We start from the raw sequence: 22,500 nt of genomic DNA, 5'->3' as shown, positions 1-22,500 counted from the left end.
TTTTGTTATCGCTATTGTTGTTTTTTGAGAAAAGTTGCTCTTATCATCAGTCTTCATCGAACAGTCTGGATCACGAGACTTTTTTTAAAGACAACAAATCATAAGAATGTTAAAAAATTTATCAAAGCGATTACGTGTTTAATGATGCCCCAAAGACTCATTTAATAATTAATTAATAATATAATTTTATAATAAACTGCTTTGAACTGGACCGGCCTCTGACTCGGACCGAGAGGGGGCGCCGACATTAAACTAAGTGGGCCCACATTCGTTTCCGACAAGTCGTACCGACACCTACGTCACATTACAAATCTACCCCCTCAAACGACAAAGCAACAAAGGAAAAGTCAACGTGGTATTCTCGTAATTAGTAAAAAGAAACGAGGCTAATTTAAGGTAGTTAAAGAGTTTTTAGCCGCATCTTCATTTGAAAGTTAAATAGCGTAAATTTCAAAAACCACCCTATCATTTTGATAATTACACTTTCTTTTGAGTGCGAAGCTTTAAAACTCTTTATCTCATCTGGAAGGAGACAGAAGAGCAGAGGACAAGAGATTATCTCAAAGTTCGCTCAAACTCAATCCTGGTGAGGATAAGGTATGGGTTTCTTTTTTAGGGTTTTGAAATTGGCTATTTGTACGTTTGTTTGGGTGTAAAAGTTTACGAATTTGACCATTTTTGCGTTGATTCCCTTATTATCTCTGGGTTTTTTGAGGTACGCCGGAGTTAGAATCTTTGATCTTGTGATAAAATCATTTTCCTTTGATGCCAAGTATCACAGTCGAAGAAAGTTTGGGTCTTTGGTTGTAACTAGCTTAACCGTCGTTCTAAATTTTGATTGTTTTAGGTTTCAGTTGATTGGTTTTGATGAAATTGATTTGTTATCTTACTGCAAAATTTGGTTGTATGACTGTTGTACAGTTTTGTACTAATTTCCATTTACTCCACTTTTTAAAAGATTGTAGCTTTCGTTGAAATTAGTTAAAGGTACAGCTTTTACTCGTAATTTTGGAGTAAATTCCCATGATTCAGTATCTTTATACTGTTTCTATGTTTGATGATAAACAGAGAATTCGATTCTCGGGTCGATGACAAGGGTAACCCATGAATCTGGAGATGGGATGCAAAAGGATGCGATTCTATCAGCGTCGTCTGATGTGAATTTTGCCTCAGATAAGTTTCCAGATTATGAGATAGGAGCCAACAATATAATTATAGAGCCAGAGGAGAGTCCTAAAGTTCCATCTCTTAAGGAGATCGTTGCGAAGGAGACTGCTCTTCTGCTGGATCAGCAGAAACGATTGTCAGTTAGAGATCTTGCGCAGAAGTTTGAGAATGGTTTGGCCGCCGCTGAGAAATTGTCCGATGAGGTTCGTTAAATTATACTTTATTTATATTTGATAGACGCGGTGCTTGTTGCGTGTAACATAATAAAGGGTAAAAAGTATTTTGGTAGAGAGAGGAAAATGTAATGCCAAGATTTCTAAAGTATTAAGGGTATAGCAGTGTAGGCTGCATAACTTTGTATGCAGTCTGAAACTGAAAGTGTTGTACCGAACACATACTTTGTTGAATTTATATTTGTTTGTATACGGTGATGTATTGGGCTGTTCTTTTTTTTGGTGGATAATTGCAGTTTGCACTTTGAGGATTTGTACTTTTTTTTGAGAAAATTTGAGGATTTGTACTTAAATTTGGTCTGTGGTGTTCAGGCTAAATGGAGAGAAATGACTTCATTGGATAGACATGTTCTTCTGAAGAAGCTTAGGGATGTTCTTGAGGCTCTTAGAGGGCGAGTAGCTGGTCGGAATAAGGATGATGCTGATGAGGCCATCTCCATGGTTGGTATTCCTTCTTTAGACTTGTATATAACTTATGCTTGTTTTAACATTAACATGCATACCATTTGGTACAAATCAATTATTCTTTTTTTACTAATGGGATGTGTTGATATTTATTCCTAAAGAAGTTGAGTAACTGTATGATCCTTAAATCTTACATCATGGGAGTCTTGGCTATATGAACTTTGTACTATAACCTATAGGACAGTTTTTTGACATGCTATTTAATATAGGAAAACCTATATTATCTCATATTTATTCCTAAAGAACTTGAGTAACTGTATGATCCTTAAATCTTACAACTTGGGAGTCTTGGCTATATAAATTTTGTACTATAACCTATAGGACAGTTTTTTGACATGCTATTTAATAAAGGAAAACCTGTATCATCTCATATTTATTCCTAAAGAACTTGAGTAACTGTATGATCCTTGAATCTTACAACTTGGGAGTCTTGGCTATATAAACTTTGTACTATAACCTATAGGACAGTTTTTTGACATGCTATTTAATGTAGGAAAGCCTATATCATCTCCCTTCCTCTAGACTCTTTCTTATTTTACGGATTTTGAGGTTTTGGTGTTCACATGCGTACAAATGTGTGAAGGTAAGTGCTTCTACCCACAATCCTTCCTAAGTTTTGGTTGGTATTCCTTGTTTAGACATGTATATAACTTATGCTTGTTTTAGCATTAACATGGATATGATTTTGGTACTAATCAAATATTCTTTTTTTTACTAATGCGATGTGCTGATCTTTGTTCGCAAAGAACTTGGGTAACTGTATGATCCTTAAATCTTACAACTTGAGAGTCTTGCCTATAGGACAGTTTTTTTGACGTGCTATTTAATATAGGAAAACATATACCATATCCCCTTCCTCTAGAGTCTTTCTTACTTTACGAATTTTGAGGTTTTGTTGTTCACTTGAGTCTTAAGTGTGTGAAGGTAAGTGCTTCTACACACAATCCCTTCCTAAGTTTAGAGAATTTGGTTACATCTGGTCATAGCATAATTGACAGGATAAAATACATCACCTGTGTCTTGAATTAATCTCAGTCATCAAGCTGTTGCTTCAAGATGAATGGTCTCTCGTTCTCTGGTGCATGTGATGCATGCATTACATTATAAACTTGTGCTTAAAAAAATATTTTTAACACCTTAATAATCAATGCTAATATGAATAGATTCTTTGAAAATTTTCGCCAAAAGTTATATAAGTATCTTACAACTAGAAAATGTGGAGAGTGGGGGAAGTTATCAAGTAGTGGATGATAGTAAGAATGTTTTTAGATCTTTCCAATTTTGCCCTTCTAATTAGTTTCAGTTTACTATAGTTAATTGAGGACATATGTTGAATTGTTTGAAATCTTGACGGACATACGGCAGAACCAAAAGTGTGTCTTTTCTTAAATACAGTAATAGGTAATAAAGATTTTGATAGTTAAGACGTTGGAGAGAGGTGAAAAGCCCTTGTGATTTCTTGTAATAAGTGCTTAACTGGATTCTTTTTCATTACATTTACTGTGTGTATCTTATTGGGTATTGGGCTTAGCTGCTCTGACAGGACTGGTTTTGAAGTATTATTGTATAGAAGTATATTATTTAGCTTTAAATGTGCACAGGAAGGTTCAGGGCAGTCTTTTGTTCATTCTTGTTGGTTTTTATGTCAATTCAATTGTTGTGAGTTACCTTTCCATTTCATTATTTTATTTTCTATATATCTTTCTGCACTTCCTGTTAAATTGTTGCTAAAATGTGATGCTTTTGTGTGCACATCTGGACGTGGAGATATCATGTCATAATTAACATATTTGTCACATTTGGTGTTGTTACATATATAATTGTCCTTTTTATGTACATGGGAGTTTCACTTAATCTTCAAAACTGACAATACTTCTCCTTTATCACCATTTTAGTCATTAGCTAAAATTTTTTGAAGGTATGTACACATATTTCTTGGAATGCAACAGTTGATGGCTTACACAATAAGCTAAACTTTTAATAAGGGCTGTCCAAAATGAAATGGGATACTTTGAGAAATGTTGATGAATTTCTCAGGATATGTTATTTATGGAAGGTGCTATTGTAGAATTTAGCAGCCTTGCCAATTTGTTTGTTTATTCAAGTACCTTTACACACATTTTGGGAACTTGACATTTTTTCCTCTTCTGATAGGTAGAGGCTTTGGCGGTTCAATTGACTCAGAGGGAAGGAGAGTTGCTCCATGAGAAAGCCGAAGTCAAAAAACTAGCAGCCTTCCTTAAGCAGGTAATGGCAATTTACTTGTAAAAATATGTTGTTTATTTATTATTAAATTACTGACTCAACAAAGATTACCCAAGCTGATCTTTGCATGCGGTCAAATGCCTACACATACACACCATAGAAAGAACCTCCTTTTTATATTCCATCGTGTCCTTATTTTCAATGTTTCCTTCGATTATTTCCTTAACTTGATTTGCAATGACACTTGGGGTTCTTTTTCTTGAATGCTTATTGCATAATAGGAATTTGCTTTTTGTTGATCTAGTGATACTATGGAAATCTCATGTTTAATATTAATTTCAGGCTTCCGAAGATGCCAAAAGGGTAGTTGAAGAAGAAAGGGCTTTTGCTCGTGCAGAAATTGAGAGTGCCAGAGCAGCAGTACAGAGAGTTGAGCAGACCTTTCAGGAACAACAGCATATTCCTAGAAGTGCAGAGATACAGGTGCATAGTTATGTATTGTAAATGTGATATAATCTTCTTTCGTTTAGACTAACTGCGAACGAGTAGTTTAAGCTTATTAATGGTCAACATTTTATGGGAGGATACAGAAACTTTTAACTTGACTTTAAGTACCGTCCTGGATATTAGTCCTTTAAATCTTTAATGTTTTGAAATTAGCCCCTCAAATCATTGAAATTGCTATAAAGTCCCCCAATCCCTAAGTTATTTCAAAATTAGTCCCTCAGATCGTTGAAATTACTGTTAAATCCCCAATTTTGATAAGTTGTTTCAAATTAGTCCCTCCAATCAAGCGTAGAAGTAGGAATTAGAGGTATTAATTTGAAACAACTTATGATATTTGGGGAGCTAATTTCAATTTCAATGTTTTGAGCTACTAATTATAGTTATGATTTAAGGGACAAATACCCAAAAAATCCCAAATGTCAAATACCAAGAGATAGACCAGTGTTTCTAAAGTTGATGTTAAAGTTGCACAATGGAGGAAGACTACAGTTAACTTTGACTGCAATTATTTTATACATCAGTCTACTCTTTATTTTCATCTTATGGACAGAATACTGGCTGATTTTTTTTATGCTTGTCAGCTTCTCAGTGCTAGTGCTAATCTATCATTATTATTGTCAGATGTTTTTTATTGCTTCTTGCTATTTGATGCATCCTTCTAACATTGTTAAATGTTTTAAACTTTAAGGACTTGGAGGAACTAATGAAAGAGGTTCAAGACGCTAGACGAATCAAAATGCTGCATCAACCTAGTAGAGTGAGTCTCAATGTCTAATACATTCAGTTTGCTAGAAACTTCGTTTAATTATTCTGGGCTGGTCTCCCTCTGGGGGTCTATTTCTACTCTTGGCATCAGAACTTATTAGTTTTTGCATTTCTATTGGTCCTTTTTTATCTGCTTACAAGATACCTAACTCTTATGCTAGGTTATGGATATGGAATATGAACTTGAAGCATTGCGGATTCAGCTTTCAGAAAAGTCTATGTGCTGCATTCAGCTCAAGAAGGAGGTTAGGTTCTTCAAATTTCTTCCCTGTGTGGTTATTTCTTAATGAAAAATGTGTTTTTGGTCCCTTACATATTTATTTTCTTTGATGCTTTTGCATTTTTTTAAATTTTCTATCCTCCATGTTTTGTAACTTCTCCCTAGCTTATTAGGAAGGCAATTTTTATGGTATATAAGATTTTCATTTGAAAGTCGAAACAGTAAGTTATAGAAAAATTACATAAAACAACTTGTTTTAGTTGAAAACTAGTACTATTATCTTATACAGGGAATATGCTTCATTTGTTTGATAAATACTTTTAAGTGAAATGCAGATGTATCTTTTTGCATATTGTACATCTCTTTTAGTTGGAAGAGGACTATACCGTATATTATTGACTATATCTGTTGTTTTATCTTTCTTTGTCTGTCCAGCTAGAAAGAAGTAAAATGCTAAAGGATAATAGATCGCAGTTATATGAGCTCGAGGGTCCTGAAAGTCTCGGTTCATGCTTGCATATAGTACCACAAACAAATACTGCTCCTGACATATCTAGTTGTTCTATTCAGTGGTACCGTATGCTGCCTGAAGGAAGTAAAAGAGAACTGATTTCAGGTATTTTCATTCTATAAAATTTTCTATAAACATTCATGACATGGCATTCTCTATCACACATGTGCATGCTTAGAAAAGGTTAATTGCGGATAGACCGTAGTATCATTGTTCTGAACTTACTACCCCTGTAGCTATATTCTTGCAGCTGGACCTCCAGTGATTTTTTTTCACTCTATTACCCGCAGAGAAAGAGTTCTTTGTTTTATACAAATAAACACCCTGAAGAAAAAAAGAATAACAAAGTTTTCACTCAGGGTGTCTACCTGCCACAATAAAACTAGAGGGGCAGTAAGTTAAAAACAGGGATACTAGAAGGGTTCGATCCACAATTAATCCAAAAAAAACAAAAGTTTTGTTTCTTCATACTTAACGAAAGATGGAAATATTAGCATGGAAAATTAGAGAACAACAAAGAAAGTAAAGCCTTTGTGATAGATATATAGGATTGGCTATGTGCATTGTTCTCTCCATTTACTTGCAAATTATAAAAAGTGGACATAGAGCGTGTACTTCTTTTAAGAACCATGCTTCGGGAGATACATTCCAACAAAGTTAAAATGCTAATTGTATGATGATCTTTTTGTTGCAAGACTTGCTTTAGTTTCATGCAGCAATGTGGATAAATACCCTTTGGTTGGCTACCTGTACTGCATTCCAATGTTTTGGTCATATTAGATGTATAGCAAATTTGTGAAACTATAACCTGCAATAATCTTGGAAATTATTGCAACTTGTATAGAAGCGATCAATCAAGCTGTGGCCAGGAGTGATCAGTATTGTGGTCACAGCGTAAAGATCTCCTTGGTCAAGGATGAACCAAATGAATCTTGGATCAAGGAGTAAAAAATAAACTTGACGGTTGTTCAATTACTTAAAAAGGTGTCAGAATCAAAAGAGGATCGCCTAATAGAATTAAAATAAATATGAATAGTATAGTTTTCGACGTCTTTCTAAAGGATTTCTGAAATTTTAGTTATTTATGGAGCTCTTGCAAGATAAATAATTATGTGGTCTTTCGAAAGAGCTTGCTAGCAGCTGATTTCTTTAATTAGAACGCGACAAGTTAAATTGCTATGTAAACATCTTTTCAGTGGTATGATAGACGATGCTTTGAATTTTCAGTCCCCTATAGTTATAATTCCATGTTGATGTCTTTTAGTGATATGTTGCATTTTTTGGTATGTTGTTTTGTGCGTGTTATCTTTCATCAGTAAATTGAGTTGTCTTTATCCAGATAGTCTCTCAAGTGATTAATACTTTCATGTTCCTTTGTTTTTGTTTTTCAGTAATAAGTCTCATTGTTTTTCCAAAAAATTGTTATATGCAGGGGCAGTTAAATCAGTCTACGCCCCAGAGCCTTTTGACGTCGGAAGATTCTTGCAAGCAGAGATCACTCTGAATGATGAGAAATTCATATTGTCAACAACCACACCAATAGAGTCAGGTTAGATTTCTTTTCTTTATTATAACTTGGCAATTATCGTCCTTCTGAGGTTTTCATTAGGAACCATTACATCACTGTGAAAATAATTGCTAAATTGCTGAGTCTCTTGAGACTCACCATTGAAAGTTAAAAGTTTCAACTTTCATAATCTGAACATTAACTATATTCCTCGACATCCTAAATTGACATTTACATTACCCTATATGTATAATATTTCCTTAAGCCTGCTATATGTTTGTATATTTACTTAGCTGTATGTTGATTGCAAGAACAATATACCAGTCTAAGATATATATGTCATTGAAACCAACTAACTTTCTAGTCTTTGGGACAGCGGCAGGATTGGGAAACTATGTGGAGTCGCTTTTAAGAAAGAGTGACAATGAGTTTAATGTAAGATTTAACTTATGTTCAACATTTTCTATTTTTTCTGTTATTTGTCCTTCTTTACTGAAAGGTGGCATCTTTGAACATGTTTGTAATACTGTTAAGATGCACCTGAAATTCCTTTTTAATTCAGTGATGATATTGCATGCTGGTTAGGATAATGGGACCACAAGCAAACACATGAAAATGAGAAAAATAAAGGATTCATCAGATATTTTTTCTTTGGGTGTCATAGATTTGGCTTTGATCATATTGTGATTTTTTTTTCAGGTGGTGGTGGTTCAAATGAACGGAAATGATCATCCATCTGAATCTGTTCACACATTCCATGTTGGGAAACTCAGGATAAAGCTTCGAAAAGGAAGGAGTACAAAGGCTAAGGAATCATATTCCACTTCAATGCAGGTACTTTTTTCTAGTGTCTAAACCTTAATATTATATAAACCTATTTGTGCCATCTCTAAGAAGTACACAACATTTGTGTTGGATAATAGTAGATAATTTAATATGTATTAATTAAGTAGCTTTTCTGCCCTATTTTATTGCAGTTATGTGGAGTTAGAGGTGGTGGTAGTGCTGCTGCTCAGTCACTTTTCTGGCAAGCTAGGAGAGGCTTCTCCTTTCTACTAGCTTTCGAATCAATAAGAGAAAGGAATGTGGCAATAATGCTTGCTAGGAGATATGCTTTTGATTGTAATGTAAGTAATTTTTTCCCCCCATAGATTCCATGAATCACCTTAATACTATTCCTATTATCCTATATTACCTGGGTACCTCTATATGAAGCCGTACCTGTACCCGACACATACCCGCACCTGCACCCGCACCCGCACGCGCATCCGCCCCCAAACTTTTTGGACTTCTTGATTATATGCATATGTTTTAATTTAGTCAGCCATGTACTCAATTATATAATACATGTTTTAATTTGAAAAACTTGTCATACAATTATTGGATGTATATCCTACACTTCATATCTACTTTTTGCAAATTGTTGGACATGGGTCAAGTTCATTTCAACCTATACCCAGTTAAGAACTATGATTTTAAAGGGTCATTTGGACATCTAATTATAAAGCAAGCTGTTTTCAAGTTTATAATCTTCATAAGTGGAAACATTAAAACTTTATAGGAATTTTAATTCTCATAACATATGGGATGAATATTGATCTCATCATGCAAGTTATTAACTTTAATACATATAAGTATACATAAATATAAATATACATATATAGCCGTATCCTGTACCCTACCTCTGTTATATTGCGACTTAAATATAAAATAGACTCAACACTCGCTGTGCATTCTCTCTTTCTCACATAAACCTGATACATCATACTAGTTTATTGTTCAGGAGATATTTAGGACTATCTAGAATGTATATAAGAGAAATAGAACATACTTGGTATTCAAGTTCATGCAAATTACCATAATAAGTTAATATTTTAGCTCGATTAGTAAGACTTAACCTAAATATAACATTACAAGTATCATGTGCAGGCATGCATGGACTGGTCCTTACCCCATGGACCAATTGTATAGGTAAAAAATGATGTATGATTTTAGGCATGCAGAACTAGATGAAAAAGTAGGGTTGTGTTTGGCTATCACTGGAAAACTGGATCAGGATTGATCCTGAACCAGTTTTATCGTAGCCATGATAGGAATAAACCGAGGGGAGGTGGTCCATCCTTAAAAGGCTTTAACCAGTTGATGGCCCTCTATTGGCCTAAGGAAAACTGGCCCTTTTTTTTTGCCCCCCAAAAATCCAAAAGATCTGGATAAAGGCTTTGTAGTCATCGACGTAGTTGTAAGTGATGTTCTATTATTTTTGTAGCCAACCCTGTTGATTTCTTTTTCTATTTGCTTGTAGCTAACAATTAACTACATGATTTTTGGCAGATTATGCTTGCTGGCCCAGAAGATCGGTCACCGGTTGGAACCTAAATAAACTAAATTAACAAGATCTACTATCCAATAGCGCAAGTATATAGGGAGGGGGTTTACAGGGAATTGTATTTATTTGTAAGGTGTATACTGTGTAGGCTTGGTAGCCAAAGGCATCCTTTTATTTGCCTTCTCATGAGGTTTGTAACAATTTGGGCTTCTGAATTTAACTCTAATTTTCTTTTATACTTGTTGAGTCCAACGCCATGGCTCACTGTTACATTCGCATCCGCTTCAGTTCATTTGAAGAGGTGTCGGCTTTGTAAATGGATATGTTTTTCTTTTCTAAGACCGGTTGGGGTGAAGATTATTCTTTATTTGCTTATTTAGTAGCATCTTTCTTGTTGTATCACCGTGAGGATTCTGGGAAGATCTTGGATCTCCGTAATCTTATGAATGATTACTTGCTGATAGACCCCTCTATGGTTCTGTTGTGTTGGAAACTATATTTATGTCAGAACGATAGCAAGGAGATGGTCTTTGAGATTTACGACGGGGGTTGTGGAGGAGATGGAAGGGGAACAGAAGAGGAGGGAGGGGAGCGGAGATGAAGATTGCGGATGAGATGGGCGAGAGGAGGATGGACAAGCGTTGGGACGGGGACAAGGGTTGAGACGGAGAGGAGACGAGGGAGCAAAATGAAGCTGGGTGGAGGAAGATTTTACAGATGAAAAATATGCGCTGAAGGGGTTTATCGCATGAAAAATTGAATTTTGACGCATCGGTAACAAAACCAAAGTAACTCCAAAACAAAACTCAAATTCAACTACTAGTCATTCATGATTACTACTACACTACTAGATGAACATAGCAAAAACCTGTGATCATGATTATATACTGAAAATTTATCCAACAAAAGAACCAAAATAAGTTCCTCCAAAACATAGAAACTCAAACTCCAAATACTGCTACTTTCTACTTACTAATATATAGCAAACTTTCCCCCATCATCAGTAAGATGAACTCACACCCAAAACGAAAAACAGCAAACCACAACTCAATTCAAATCCAAAGCCTTCAACTGTTCAATCAGTTGCATTGCAGGGGGATTCAATGCCACTGCGCCTAACTCCACACTTGAGTACTTCTTGTACACAAACTTCAACTTGTCCTGCGGCGCTTCAGCATGACACCTAACCAGAATCTGCACGCAATCACTGAAACAACCGAAAACAAGCACACCAATTCAAGAGAAGATCAGCAAAATTATTAGACTGAGCGTTCAAAAACTCACAATAGTTGCGCATCAGAGAATCCAGTGTGCCTCTTGAGAGTTTCAGTCCATAAAGGGCTCTTCTTGAGTACACAACGAGCAGCGTAGACCGCAGAGGCCGCCACCATTGATGGGCGGTACTTGATCATTGAGTACTGCATCAGGCCAAGCTCAGCCAAGAAGAAGACCATGTGTTCCATCTATTTATTTATCAAAAGAGTCGAGACTCAGCGGAAAAAAAAGTGATTATATTTGCAGTATTGGTTGTTTTTTATTACCTCTTTATCGGCCATTGCAGCTTTGAGGAAGCGAACAAGGAACATGTAGGGAGTTGGTACAGTTAGGCTCCATTCGAGGACGTTAAGGATCTCTTTCTCCATGGTCAGTACCTGTTCTCGGCTATAGGCTCGATCTGATATGCAAATGAAATCGTTAACCTGTATAGAAAAAAATTGAACAATCAAGAAAATGCAGGTAATCTTTTTTTGCAAGATTCGCATCACATGATGAGGGATTGCACAATCAAGACAATTCAGGTAAAATCTGCAAACTTTGCATCATTTTAGATAGGGGTTTAGGGGGAAAATTTGGTTCAGATCAGCTATTGCACAAATCAAGCCAGTGCCGGTAAATTTTTAAACAATTTACATCACATATTTAGATACAAGTTCAGAAAAATTGGTTCACTTTAGTCATCGACTTGTATCAAATTGCAGAATCAAGTAAATACAGATATTTTTTGCAAAGTGTGCATCATATTAGATATGGGTTCAAGAAAAGTTTTGGTTCAGGTTGCCATTACACAAATAGTTAACCTGTTCAAACTTGCACAATCAAGCAAATGCCAGAACGTTTTGCAAAATTTGCATCGTTTTAGATATTGATTCAGATTAGCTATTGTAATAAATTGCACAATCAAGTAAATGCAGGTAGCATTTTAGAATCTGCGTCATTTCAGGATATGAGTTCAGAAGAACTTTGGTTCAAAGTAGCTATTACATTACCTCTGGAGCCCAAATTTCTTCATACTTGCAGGCAATGAGCATGGAGCTGACCCCAACAAGTTGCAGCTCTCTCCTGAGCACCTTCTTCATCGAAAGATATCGATCAATTATATAGAAAGTAAGATAAAGAGACTCCGGCATCAGCTCAAATTTGTGATGCACTTCAATCAGCCAGTCTGCCAGAATAGCTCTCATCTTTGCATTAATCTCCATTTGAGACTCCATATAATCACCCGGCCTACTCAAGTTCTGAAATCAAATGAAAACAACCATTTCATATGCACACAATCAATCAATTCTTGGTTGAAATTTGAAAAAAAAATGTACCTCAGAAATCTTATAAAACTTGTAGATTTCCTCGATGTAGTCCACAACAGCCAGCTGATCCCCAGCATCTGATGCATCGATATCAGGTATCGGCTCTATGAGCTTATGGTTGATCCCAGAAGCAGCTTTGCTGCGAGCAGTTAGTACTGAGGTCATAGTGTGAACTTTTTTCCTTGATGATCTTTTCTTTGTTACTTCGTCCGAATCGGGGCTAATTTCGATTATGACTTCAGCAGGTTTTGGCTTGACTGAGACCTTGGGCTTAGTTTCTCTAATTTGGGCCTTTTTCTGCACCTAAACAAGTATAAAATCAATAAAATTTCTCTAAAAGAAGAATATGATGCAATTTTATTACCTGAGCATTGGCAAGGAGCTGAGCACCGAAATTCCTGGTCAGGAAAAATTCATATCAGACCACAACCTGAACAAGAATTTCAAAGTTGAATCTGAGAGAGGACATGACTGTAGAAACTGACCCTGTGATGGGCCGAGAAATCTGATGCTGGGGTTTGGCCTCGGCAGCAGGTGGGGCCCCGGCTGGGACGAGATTTCCAATGTCTCCGAGGGCTCGGCGGTGCTTGCCATCAGCCGCATTCTTTTGTTTGCCTTTAGGTACAACGGCACCTCCTTCTGGTAATTGTTACAGAAAATTTTTCTATAAAAAATCTTGAACTAATTCAAAAGAAAATGTCATCTACAGAAAAATCTCAAGAGACACCCAGATGAAAAAAATGTGGAAGGAAAAAGAAGAAAGAAAAAAAAAAGAAAAGAAAAGAAAAGAAGTTGCTAGAAGGGGGAACATAAAAATAAAATCCTCATAAAGACTTGTATAATTCAAATAAAAGGAGAGACACCCAAATGCATTCTGACCAAATTATTCAAAAAATAAGATCTGAAATTGAAAAATCCTGGTAAAAATCCCTTACAACGTGAAATGAATCAATACCCAGCAAAGAAAACTACTCAAGGAGCAAATTTTTAACCGCACGAAATGCAAGAAATTTGTTCCTTGTGATAAAAAAAAGTACCTGTTTTCTGCTGATGATGAGGAACCGTGACTTGATTCTTGGTAGCCATTGTGATTTCTTGCTCTTCTTGGTTCGGTCCGAAGATCGTCGAGAACACTGAAGAAAAGAATGATTGCAGACGGGCTGTCCGAGACTCGCCCTCCTCGTTCACAGCCGTCGCCACCGTTAGATTTTGATGAGAAAATTTCCCCCCCCCCCCCCCCCCCCCCCGAAATTTTCTCTTTTTTCTTGATCTCAAAATGACTGTTTCTTTCTCTGGAGCTGTGTTTATGATCTTGGAGTTGAATGAGAGTTTTTTTTTAAATGAAAGGGATGTGGGTTGTTTTGTAAGGAAAGGATGAGGCAACGGTCGAATTTATGTTTTAAATTCCAACGGTAAAATTGGTAGTGCGGTGAGAATAAAACGATCAACGTTAGTGTTGTTAATGGGCCGGGGAATATTTTGGGCCGAAGTTGTATGCTTTTGGGATCAAAGGTCCGCTCCTGCACGTGTCTATGCAGGTGAAGCGACGTGATTGGGTCTTGTTATGCTTTTGTTTCAGTGAGTGTTTGGTTCAATTTCTATAAAAAAATAGGAAAAGGAAAACACCCAAAATATAAATTTCCTTGTATTTTTATAAAAAATTATAGGAAAAGTTTTGAGAATTCAAAAAGTATAAATTTTCTTATTTCTTGTAATTTCTTCATTTGGCTCAAAACAAGAAAATTGGCTCATTACTTTATAGAAATCGCAAATTTTTCTTTTCTTTTGTTTGGTTGCATATAAAAAAATTATAGAAATTTTTTCTTAATCTTATTTATCCACTATCCATAAACACAAAATTTCACTCCCCACCAAGAACCATCCATTCCCAGTCTCACTCCCCAACAAAAATCGCTCACCGATAATACTCTCAATAATCACTCTCATTAATCCCCCAAAATTCCTCCTCCATCAACAAACCAAATCAAATGGCGGTGAGCAACAACATAATCGCGTTCCTGAACTTCCTCTCCCTTGTCTTCTTCTTCCCCATAATCGTCCGCAGCGTCTAGATCTCCACGTGAGCCGACGTCNCCTGCCACCACTTGGCCTGCTGGCCCCTCCTCCTCCTCGTCTCCGTTGCCGGCTTCGTTGGCGCCTACTAGAATCGCCAACACCTCTTTGTCGCCTACGTCTTCGTCATGGCCGCCCACATCGCCGCCCTCCTCATCCTCCTTGTCTTCGCCTTCGTTGTGACCCAACCCGACAGAGGGTATTGAGTTGAGCGACCGAACCTTATAAATTTTTTCGCCCTGAATATCCCACGAGAAAATAGATTTGGGTGGGACATAGAGCATGGGTGAAGTTTTATTATTTTTATATTTGTGTTGTCAGATTTCTGAGTGATTTTCGCCCATTTTGAGTGGAAATTGATTTCTATAAAATGAGGTATTTTTTCCTAATTTATAGAAAACTTACTTGCCGCCACCTTCTCCTGTGCCTCTCCTGAACGCCGGCCGCTTCCTTCTCCAGTGCCTCTCCTTACCACCAGCCGCCACCTTCTACAGTGCAAACTCTGGTTCCCATACCTCTCTAGGCTTTGCCATTTTTATTATTATCAGAAACTTTTGGTTTTTGTGGTGGGGTTTGATGGTGAGATTGGTATTAATAGAGAGATGAGAATGTAAGGGGAGATATTGGAGAGAAGACAAACGGAGTTGAGAATTACCGATGAGAGTGGTCATGGTAGAATTTGGACAAAGAAATGATCAGTTGTTGATACTGAGACAGTGATGTGAAAAATCTGTGGATGAGCATTAAGGGGAGAGGGAGATTCCAACAAGATTTCTTCTTATTTTTGTTCATTTTGTTATTCGAAATTGTAAGATTGTTTTACAAGGACCGGTTATTCATCCAAAAGATTTTGTAGATTGTTTTACATAGCAACTATTAGTGCCTGAATTGGGCTTGATGTTTAGAAGTTAGCTTAGTGATGTGGTAATACCAATTTGCACAATTGTAATAATTACACCTGTAATTATTTAACTCATTTAGATAATCGATTAATTAATTGTCACGTATAAGAATATTTTGTATATTGTATAATCTTCAAAAAAGGTTCATCTATGTTAGTTGTTATGTTCTTATTTTGTTGCACGTGCATGTGTTTGATCTTAATGGTAGCTTGTTTAGTGAAAAAAGTATAACATTGATATAATACTAAAGCTGGCTTATGTTTAACTTTGTCTGCAGTAAACCTATGGCTATAGAAATAGTCAGAATTCCATCCAATGTGCTTTGGCAGGGACTTGATAAATTATGAGCTTTGGGTTGTTTGGTTTTTTCTTTAGGAACTTGAGAGATCCAAAGGACAAAGGACCCTCTTGTATTTTGTTAATCATAATGCAGAAATTAAGAATAAGCTCCATTGAGTATTGGTTATCTTGCAGTCGATTGCTATTGCTCAGCGTTTGTATAATTGGGCTTTCTGATATGAAAGATCGTGTTTATCTGATGTAAAAAATGGTCCATCATAACAAGTTTTGCCTCCTTATATTCTATTTGCAACTCAAGTTTCTCAGTTTTCTAATATGTAAGTATAGCGAGATAATTTAAAAGTATAGCGTGATAATATGTAAGTATAGCGGGATAATCTGAAAATATAGTGGCATAATCTAAAAATATAGCGGCATAATCTAAAAGTATAGCGGGATAATATGTAAGTACAATCGGATAATCTAAAAATATAGCAGGATAATATGTAAGTATAGCGGGATAATCTGAAACTATAGCGGGATAATATGTAAGTATAGCGGGATAATCTGAAAATATAGCGGGATAATATGTAAGTATAGTCGAATAATCTAAAAATATAGCGGGATAACATGTAAGTATAGTAGGATAATATGAAAGTATAGCGGGATGATCTAAAAGTATAGCGGGACAATCTAAAATTAATAAAGTTAAGATTTGTTTATACATTAAATTATACATTAAATTAAAGTGATGAATATCCATCAAAATCAAGCAACCACATCCTATGCATTAATGAAATTGAGAAGAGAGAGGGAAATTAATTAATGGGTTTAGTAGAGTAGATGGATGAAATAATGAATAAGAGAGGCGAATTAATTGAGAAATTAAGAGAGAGAGAGAGACCTAGATATTTTTTTCTCTCCCGCGCCCAACCGAGAAAGAGAGAAAGCGCAGGAACAGTCTCTCCCTCTCTTAGTGATTTTCAATTAATTTAGTTTTTAAATATTTTTAAGGGGCCCACATAAATTAGAACCAGGGAGATATGAGAGAAGGGTATAATTGGGTTTTTTTAAAAAAATTTAAGGGGGGCCGACATATGTATGTATTGTATTTTAGAAGTTAGGTTTAGAGATAAATACATGAAGTTATTTGAGTCAATGATACAAAAATAAGTTATTGGGTTTATAGATAAATCATGGTAAACAATTGGGCCTAAAAATAAAAACCCTTAAAGTTTAAAATGATGACGACAAATATAATCCCTTCCATTGTGGCCCAAAGGGCGGGAAATGGAGAAGGAACAAATGGAGCACAAATTGTATACAAGTAAAAGACTTGTTGGCAGAACTCTAGCTGAGTTTGTAAGCTATCTATGAGTAGTACTCCAAGATCTCAGGTTAAACTCTTTTGGAGAGCACTCATATAAACTTAATTTTCTAAAATACCCAAGATCGTGCGTGGGGTTGCCCCTTAGCCACATACAAAGGTGTGATAACCATGGTCCTAAAGATTGTGGGAGGTTCCTCGTAAAAAAAAGTAAAAAAGATAGCATATCATCTTAAACAAATTGAAGCTAACAGAGGATGTACAAAAGTCGAACATTACAAAATTCTGCCCCATGTTCACAATTCTCCACCTCGGTGAAGTTTTCCCAAAACTGAACTGACACCAATACCAACCAAAATATCCCACTTGTTGCGTCCAGTACAAAGTGGAAGAATTCCATGATAACAGACTCAATCCACAACAAGTCGAGAACCCAAATGAGAATACGAACAATCTCCAAATGTCGGTATCGTTACATCAAACCGGCTGCATCATAAATGACTGCCTACGTATCCTCTTGCCCAAGGAATCAAGCATTCACGTAGTTCACCCAAATGGCTGCCAACGGCCTCAACAATCACAAATGTGCAATAAGTTTCGACAATGATCAAACTTATTGCTCGGAACCACCTTAGTGAGCATATTCGCCGGATTATCCATCGTGTGGACTTTCACAATCTTCACATCGCCATCTTCAAGAATATCACAAATGAAGTGATAATGAATGTCAATGTGTTTTATCCTCGCATGAAAAACTTGATTCTTCACCAAATATATAGCACTCATGCTATCACAATAAATAGTGACGGACCGCTACGATTCCTCTAAAAGTCCTCGAAGCCAAATAGCTCATTCACAGCCTCCGTAATTGCCATATACTATATCTCTGTCATAGACAAAGCCACCATCGACTGTAAGGTGCATCTCTAACACACCGACGCACGGGTTAAAGTGAACACATACCCCATCGTAGACCGGCACTTATCTAAATCTCTGGTATAATCCGAATCAACATATCCAAGCATAACTGCCCACCTGTAGTGTCCCGCTCATAAACCAAACCAACATTGAGCGTACCTCGAATGTACCTCAAAATCCATCTCACGACGTCCCAATGACCAACTCCTGGATCGTGCATGTATCTCGAAACCATGCTCACCGCTTGTGACAAATCTGGTCTCGTATATACCATCACGTACATCAAGCTTCCAACCACGCTTGCATATGGAGTCTTCAACATCAACTCTCGATCTTCAACCATCTTCGGTGAAAGATCAGCTAAAAGCTTCAAATGGGCTCCCAATAGTACACTAACTGGCTTCGTATCCATACTAACATGAAATCGCTGTAGAATCTTCTTCAAATAAGCCACCTGTGTCAAACAAATTCTGCCCTTCTTCTTGTCTCTGTCGATCTCCATCCCTAAAATGTGCTTCGCCTCACCTAAATCCTTCATCTCAAACTCTTTTGAAAGCTGTGCCTTCAACTCGTCTATAGCAGATCTGAAAAAAGAGGCAACTAACAAATCATCGACATAAAGTAACAAATAGATGTACGCACCTCCTTTCAACTTACAAAAATATACGTAAGGATCAAATTAGCTCCAAATGTACGAATGACCAATCATAAAACCATCGAATCGTCTATACCACTGTCAAGAAGACTACTTCAAACCCTATAGCGATTTCTTCAATCTGTAAACTAATTTTTTCTTCCCTACAGATTGAAATCCCAATGGTTGAGTCATATATATTTCTTCATTAAGATCATCATGAAGAAATGTTGTCTTTACATCTAACTGATCTAACTCCAAACCATACCGTGCCACCAAAGCTAGCAAAATCCGAATCGAAGAGTACTTCACCACTAGAGAGAAAATCTCATTATAGTCAATACATTCCTCCTGTGCATATCCCTTCGCAACCAACCTAGTTTTGAATCTTAATAGAGTGCCCTCAATGCCCTTCTTCTTTGTATATACCCACTTGCAACCAATTGCCTTCCGCCCATTTGGAAGCTCAACAAGCTCCCACGTATCATTCTTATGAAAAGACTCCATCTCCTCCTGCATAGCTACCTGCCACGAACCAGCCTCCGAACTCTGCTCGGCCTCTCTGAATGTAGTAGGTACAATCTCATCGATACTCTCCACCGAAAGTGCATACACAACTGTGTCAGCATATCGTGCTAGCTTTTGTATGTCTTTCCTCTATCTCCGAACTGCAATAGAATCATGAACCTAAGCCGTCGATCCCTGATCCTGCATATCAGTACCCGTATCCTCCGTGTCACCATCGTGCTCGCCTGGTGCCACCTCAGTCGGCACTCTACTGGATACTACACCATCTGGACATTGTGAAGCTGCATCGATCTCCACCACCTATGATATCTCCTCTGTCGGGTCGCTCTCCACCTGATGAGAGCCAAAAAGCTTTAAGATAGAAGCCTCATCGAATGTGACGTCCTTACTCAGTACAATCTTTCTATTAACTGGATCCCATAGCTTGTATCCCTTGACACCATGCTTGAATCCTACAAATATATCCTTCCTAGTTCGAGGTTCCAATTTATCTGTTCTCACATGATAAAATACAGGGCACCCGAATACCTTTTGCTGGTCATAATCTCATGCTGGCTCTCCCGACCACATCTCCATAGAGGTTTTCACCTCATTCGCAGATGAAGGCAACCTAGTAATGAGGTGACTCGCATATGAAAGTGCCTCAGCCCAAAAGATCTTCTCCAAACCACTATGCGCCAACAAACATCGAATCTTCTCTAGTAAAGACTGATTTAACCTCTCTGCCACCCCATTTTGCTGTGGTGTATGACTAACCGTGAAATGCCTCTCTATACCCTCGTCTCGACATAGCTACAGAAAGGGGTCTGATGTGTACTCACCGTTGTTGTCGAATCACAACGTCTTGATCTTTCTCTCAGTCTGCAGTTCCAACCTCTTCTTTCACTCCATGAATATATCTAGGACTTCACTCTTCTTTGCCATAGTGTACACCCAATATCATCTAGAATAGTTATCAACGAACGTGACGAACCAATATCGACCACCAAATGATGTAGTCTTGGTGGGACCCCAAACGTCTATATGCACGTAGTCCAGGATACCTCTCGTCCTATGGATAGAAGTCCCAAATTTCACCTTCGTCTTTTTGCCAAGTACACAGTATTCACAGAACTCCACTTTACCACTCTTGGCTCCCTTCAATAGTCCCTGCTTGCACAGCGCCTACAGTGATTTCTCGCCTGTGTGCCCTAACCTATAATACCAAAGCCTGCTTATGCCCGCTTCTGAAATAGCCGAAGCAACCTGGCCAATCTCGATGCTCCCCTTCAGATAGTATAAATTTCGACTGTAGACTCTCATCATCACCATAAAAGATCCCTTAGTAACCTTCGCTACATCATTTTTAAAGGTCACCTTGAATCCCTTTATCTCCAAAGCTCCAACTGAGATAAGATTCTTCTTTAGCTGAGGAACAAATCTCACCTCCTTCAATTCACGAACTACTCCATCGGGCATCTGGATCCGCATAGTATCTATCCCACAAATACCACAGGACTAATCATTTCCCATGTCTACAACTCCCCCATCGATCTTCTCAAAAGATGCAAACCAATCTCGCCTAGGGGTCATATGATAGGTAGCACCGAAATCAAGCATCCAATCTGATGCATCCAAGTGGTTCATCTCCGGAGTAATCAGTAGAGAAAATCTCGAATCATCGGAATCATCGCCTTTCACAATATTCACCTCATTGGCCTTCGGGCCCTTTTTCTTGCTAGTCTTATTCTCTTTGATCTTTGGATAATCTCTTTTCCAATATCCTTGCTCCTTGCAGAATACACATCAGTTCTTTTCTAGCTGGTGATGACCTCTTGACTTTGACCTTCCACTATTACCACCTTTCGGATATGAGCTTCTACCTCTCGTGGACAAGGCCTCGCCTGAAGTACTAGCACGGGAAGTCTTCTTGTCCTTCCTCCTCAAATCATAATTCGTCAATGCATTAGTAACTTTACTAGAGCTGATAGAACCGTTCAACAAAGTGAGCACAAAGGTATTATATTCCTCATCCGGTAAGGATCCCAATAAGATAATAGCTTTGTACTCATCCGAAATCTTCTCATCAACATTCGCCAAGTCCGACAACAACTTCGTATAGTTATTCACATGAGCCACAAGCGAGATGCCTCTGGATATTTGAAATCTGAATAACCTACGCAGCAAGTGCAACCGGTTCTCAACACTTTTCGTAAAGTACTTATTGTTGAGAATTTCTCATATATTCATTGCAAACGTTACCCCAATCACATCATACTTCAGCTCATGTTCGAAACAGGACCCGGTCACCCCACAAGCGTTCATATTCATCTTTTCCTATATCGTCTCTTCATATTTTGGTGGTCTCTTATGGACCATGATGGTCTCCTCTAAGTTCTAAGCATTGAGAGCATCCTGTACGTCGCTCATCCACAAACCAAAATTGATTTTATCGTCATACTTCACCACACTAATTTTGATGTTATGAAAATTAACTTGAACTGTACTCGCCATCGTCTTGATACTTTCACCTTCTTTTCCTATTGCAAACTAACTCTAAGTTGTAGAGAAAGAATCAAACTTTGATAGAAATTAAAAATTACCCAACTGAACCCTAGATCAGATTCCAAATAGATCCCTTGTCCATATGAGGAAAGTAAAATCTCCAATGATAACTCCTAATGCTATCTCCACCGAAGTCTAGAACTCCAAGAACCAAGCTTCACATAAGAATCTTCCTCCTCCTAATTCCAAAACCCTAGATCTGAAACCTGAGGCTCTGATACCACTTATTGTGCGCAGCGAAAATTTTGACAGCACCTCGGCGCAACAAGAGAGTAAGATCATAATAAGAATTCCCGTTTCACCAAGGAAACAAGAATCAAAAGAAAAATATCTCAACAAAATGGGATATCAGCTCTTCCTCTCATCAGTTCTAGGACTGACCTGCCGAGGGAACCTAAATAAGCTATTACAAATCACACAACTAGCAAGATATACTAATTTTACGTGGTTCGGCAAATAGCCTACGTCCACGGGGCAAGGAGGGGGAGAGATCTACTATTTGAGGGAGAGAATATAAATAGGATTTACAATCACACAACTTAAACCTTCAAACAATCTCTCAAATCCCTCACAATCTCTCTCTCAAAAGGGGATGCACAAAACCCTTGCACAGCTGCCTACCTTCTCTGCGTTTCCCTGTTGCACACCGCCAAAAGTTTCGGCTGCGTTCTCACAAAGCTCAGCCGCAAGAGAACTCTGCGATTTTCCCCTGCCTAGCACCTCCTTTATGCACGAAACCCTATGTTTGCCATTTACTAGCTATATATAGCTGCAAATTGATATCGAGTGGGCCCTGCAAACTCA

The 22,500-nt window shown here is 37.5% G+C and overlaps 2 protein-coding genes across 4 annotated transcripts; one reads left to right on the top strand and one right to left on the bottom strand.

Annotated features, from left to right (window-relative positions):
* Nucleotides 465-10,281, top strand: LOC109831689 (stomatal closure-related actin-binding protein 1). Of its 2 annotated transcripts, none has more exons than XM_020399069.1 (13): nt 465-597; nt 1,069-1,370; nt 1,713-1,841; nt 4,020-4,112; nt 4,413-4,553; nt 5,266-5,334; nt 5,504-5,587; nt 5,998-6,178; nt 7,506-7,622; nt 7,957-8,015; nt 8,280-8,414; nt 8,558-8,707; nt 9,912-10,281. In XM_020399069.1, exons 2-13 carry the CDS (start codon nt 1,089-1,091, stop codon nt 9,954-9,956), a joined length of 1,485 nt encoding a protein of 494 aa, XP_020254658.1. In that variant the 5' UTR covers nt 465-597; nt 1,069-1,088; the 3' UTR covers nt 9,957-10,281. The 2 variants fall into 2 exon arrangements, with proteins under 2 accessions (XP_020254658.1, XP_020254659.1); XM_020399070.1 differs by having other exon boundaries at nt 492-586.
* On the bottom strand, nt 10,765-13,710 carry LOC109831688 (G2/mitotic-specific cyclin S13-7-like). 2 transcript variants are annotated; one of them, XM_020399067.1, is made up of 8 exons: nt 13,529-13,710; nt 12,977-13,130; nt 12,856-12,889; nt 12,501-12,794; nt 12,174-12,422; nt 11,448-11,606; nt 11,191-11,369; nt 10,765-11,113 (listed from the first exon to the last, which is right to left on the bottom strand). In XM_020399067.1, the coding sequence occupies exons 1-8, from the start codon at nt 13,575-13,577 to the stop codon at nt 10,954-10,956; spliced, it is 1,278 nt and encodes a 425-aa protein (XP_020254656.1). In that variant the 5' UTR covers nt 13,578-13,710; the 3' UTR covers nt 10,765-10,953. The 2 variants fall into 2 exon arrangements, with proteins under 2 accessions (XP_020254656.1, XP_020254657.1); XM_020399068.1 differs by having other exon boundaries at nt 12,501-12,788.

The sequence above is a fragment of the Asparagus officinalis genome, chromosome 2, assembly GCF_001876935.1.
Source record: "Asparagus officinalis chromosome 2, Aspof.V1, whole genome shotgun sequence".
Taxonomy (NCBI): domain Eukaryota; kingdom Viridiplantae; phylum Streptophyta; class Magnoliopsida; order Asparagales; family Asparagaceae; genus Asparagus; species Asparagus officinalis.
The sequence above is the reverse complement of the archived record's forward strand: the minus strand, read 5'-3'. Positions and strand labels throughout refer to the sequence as shown.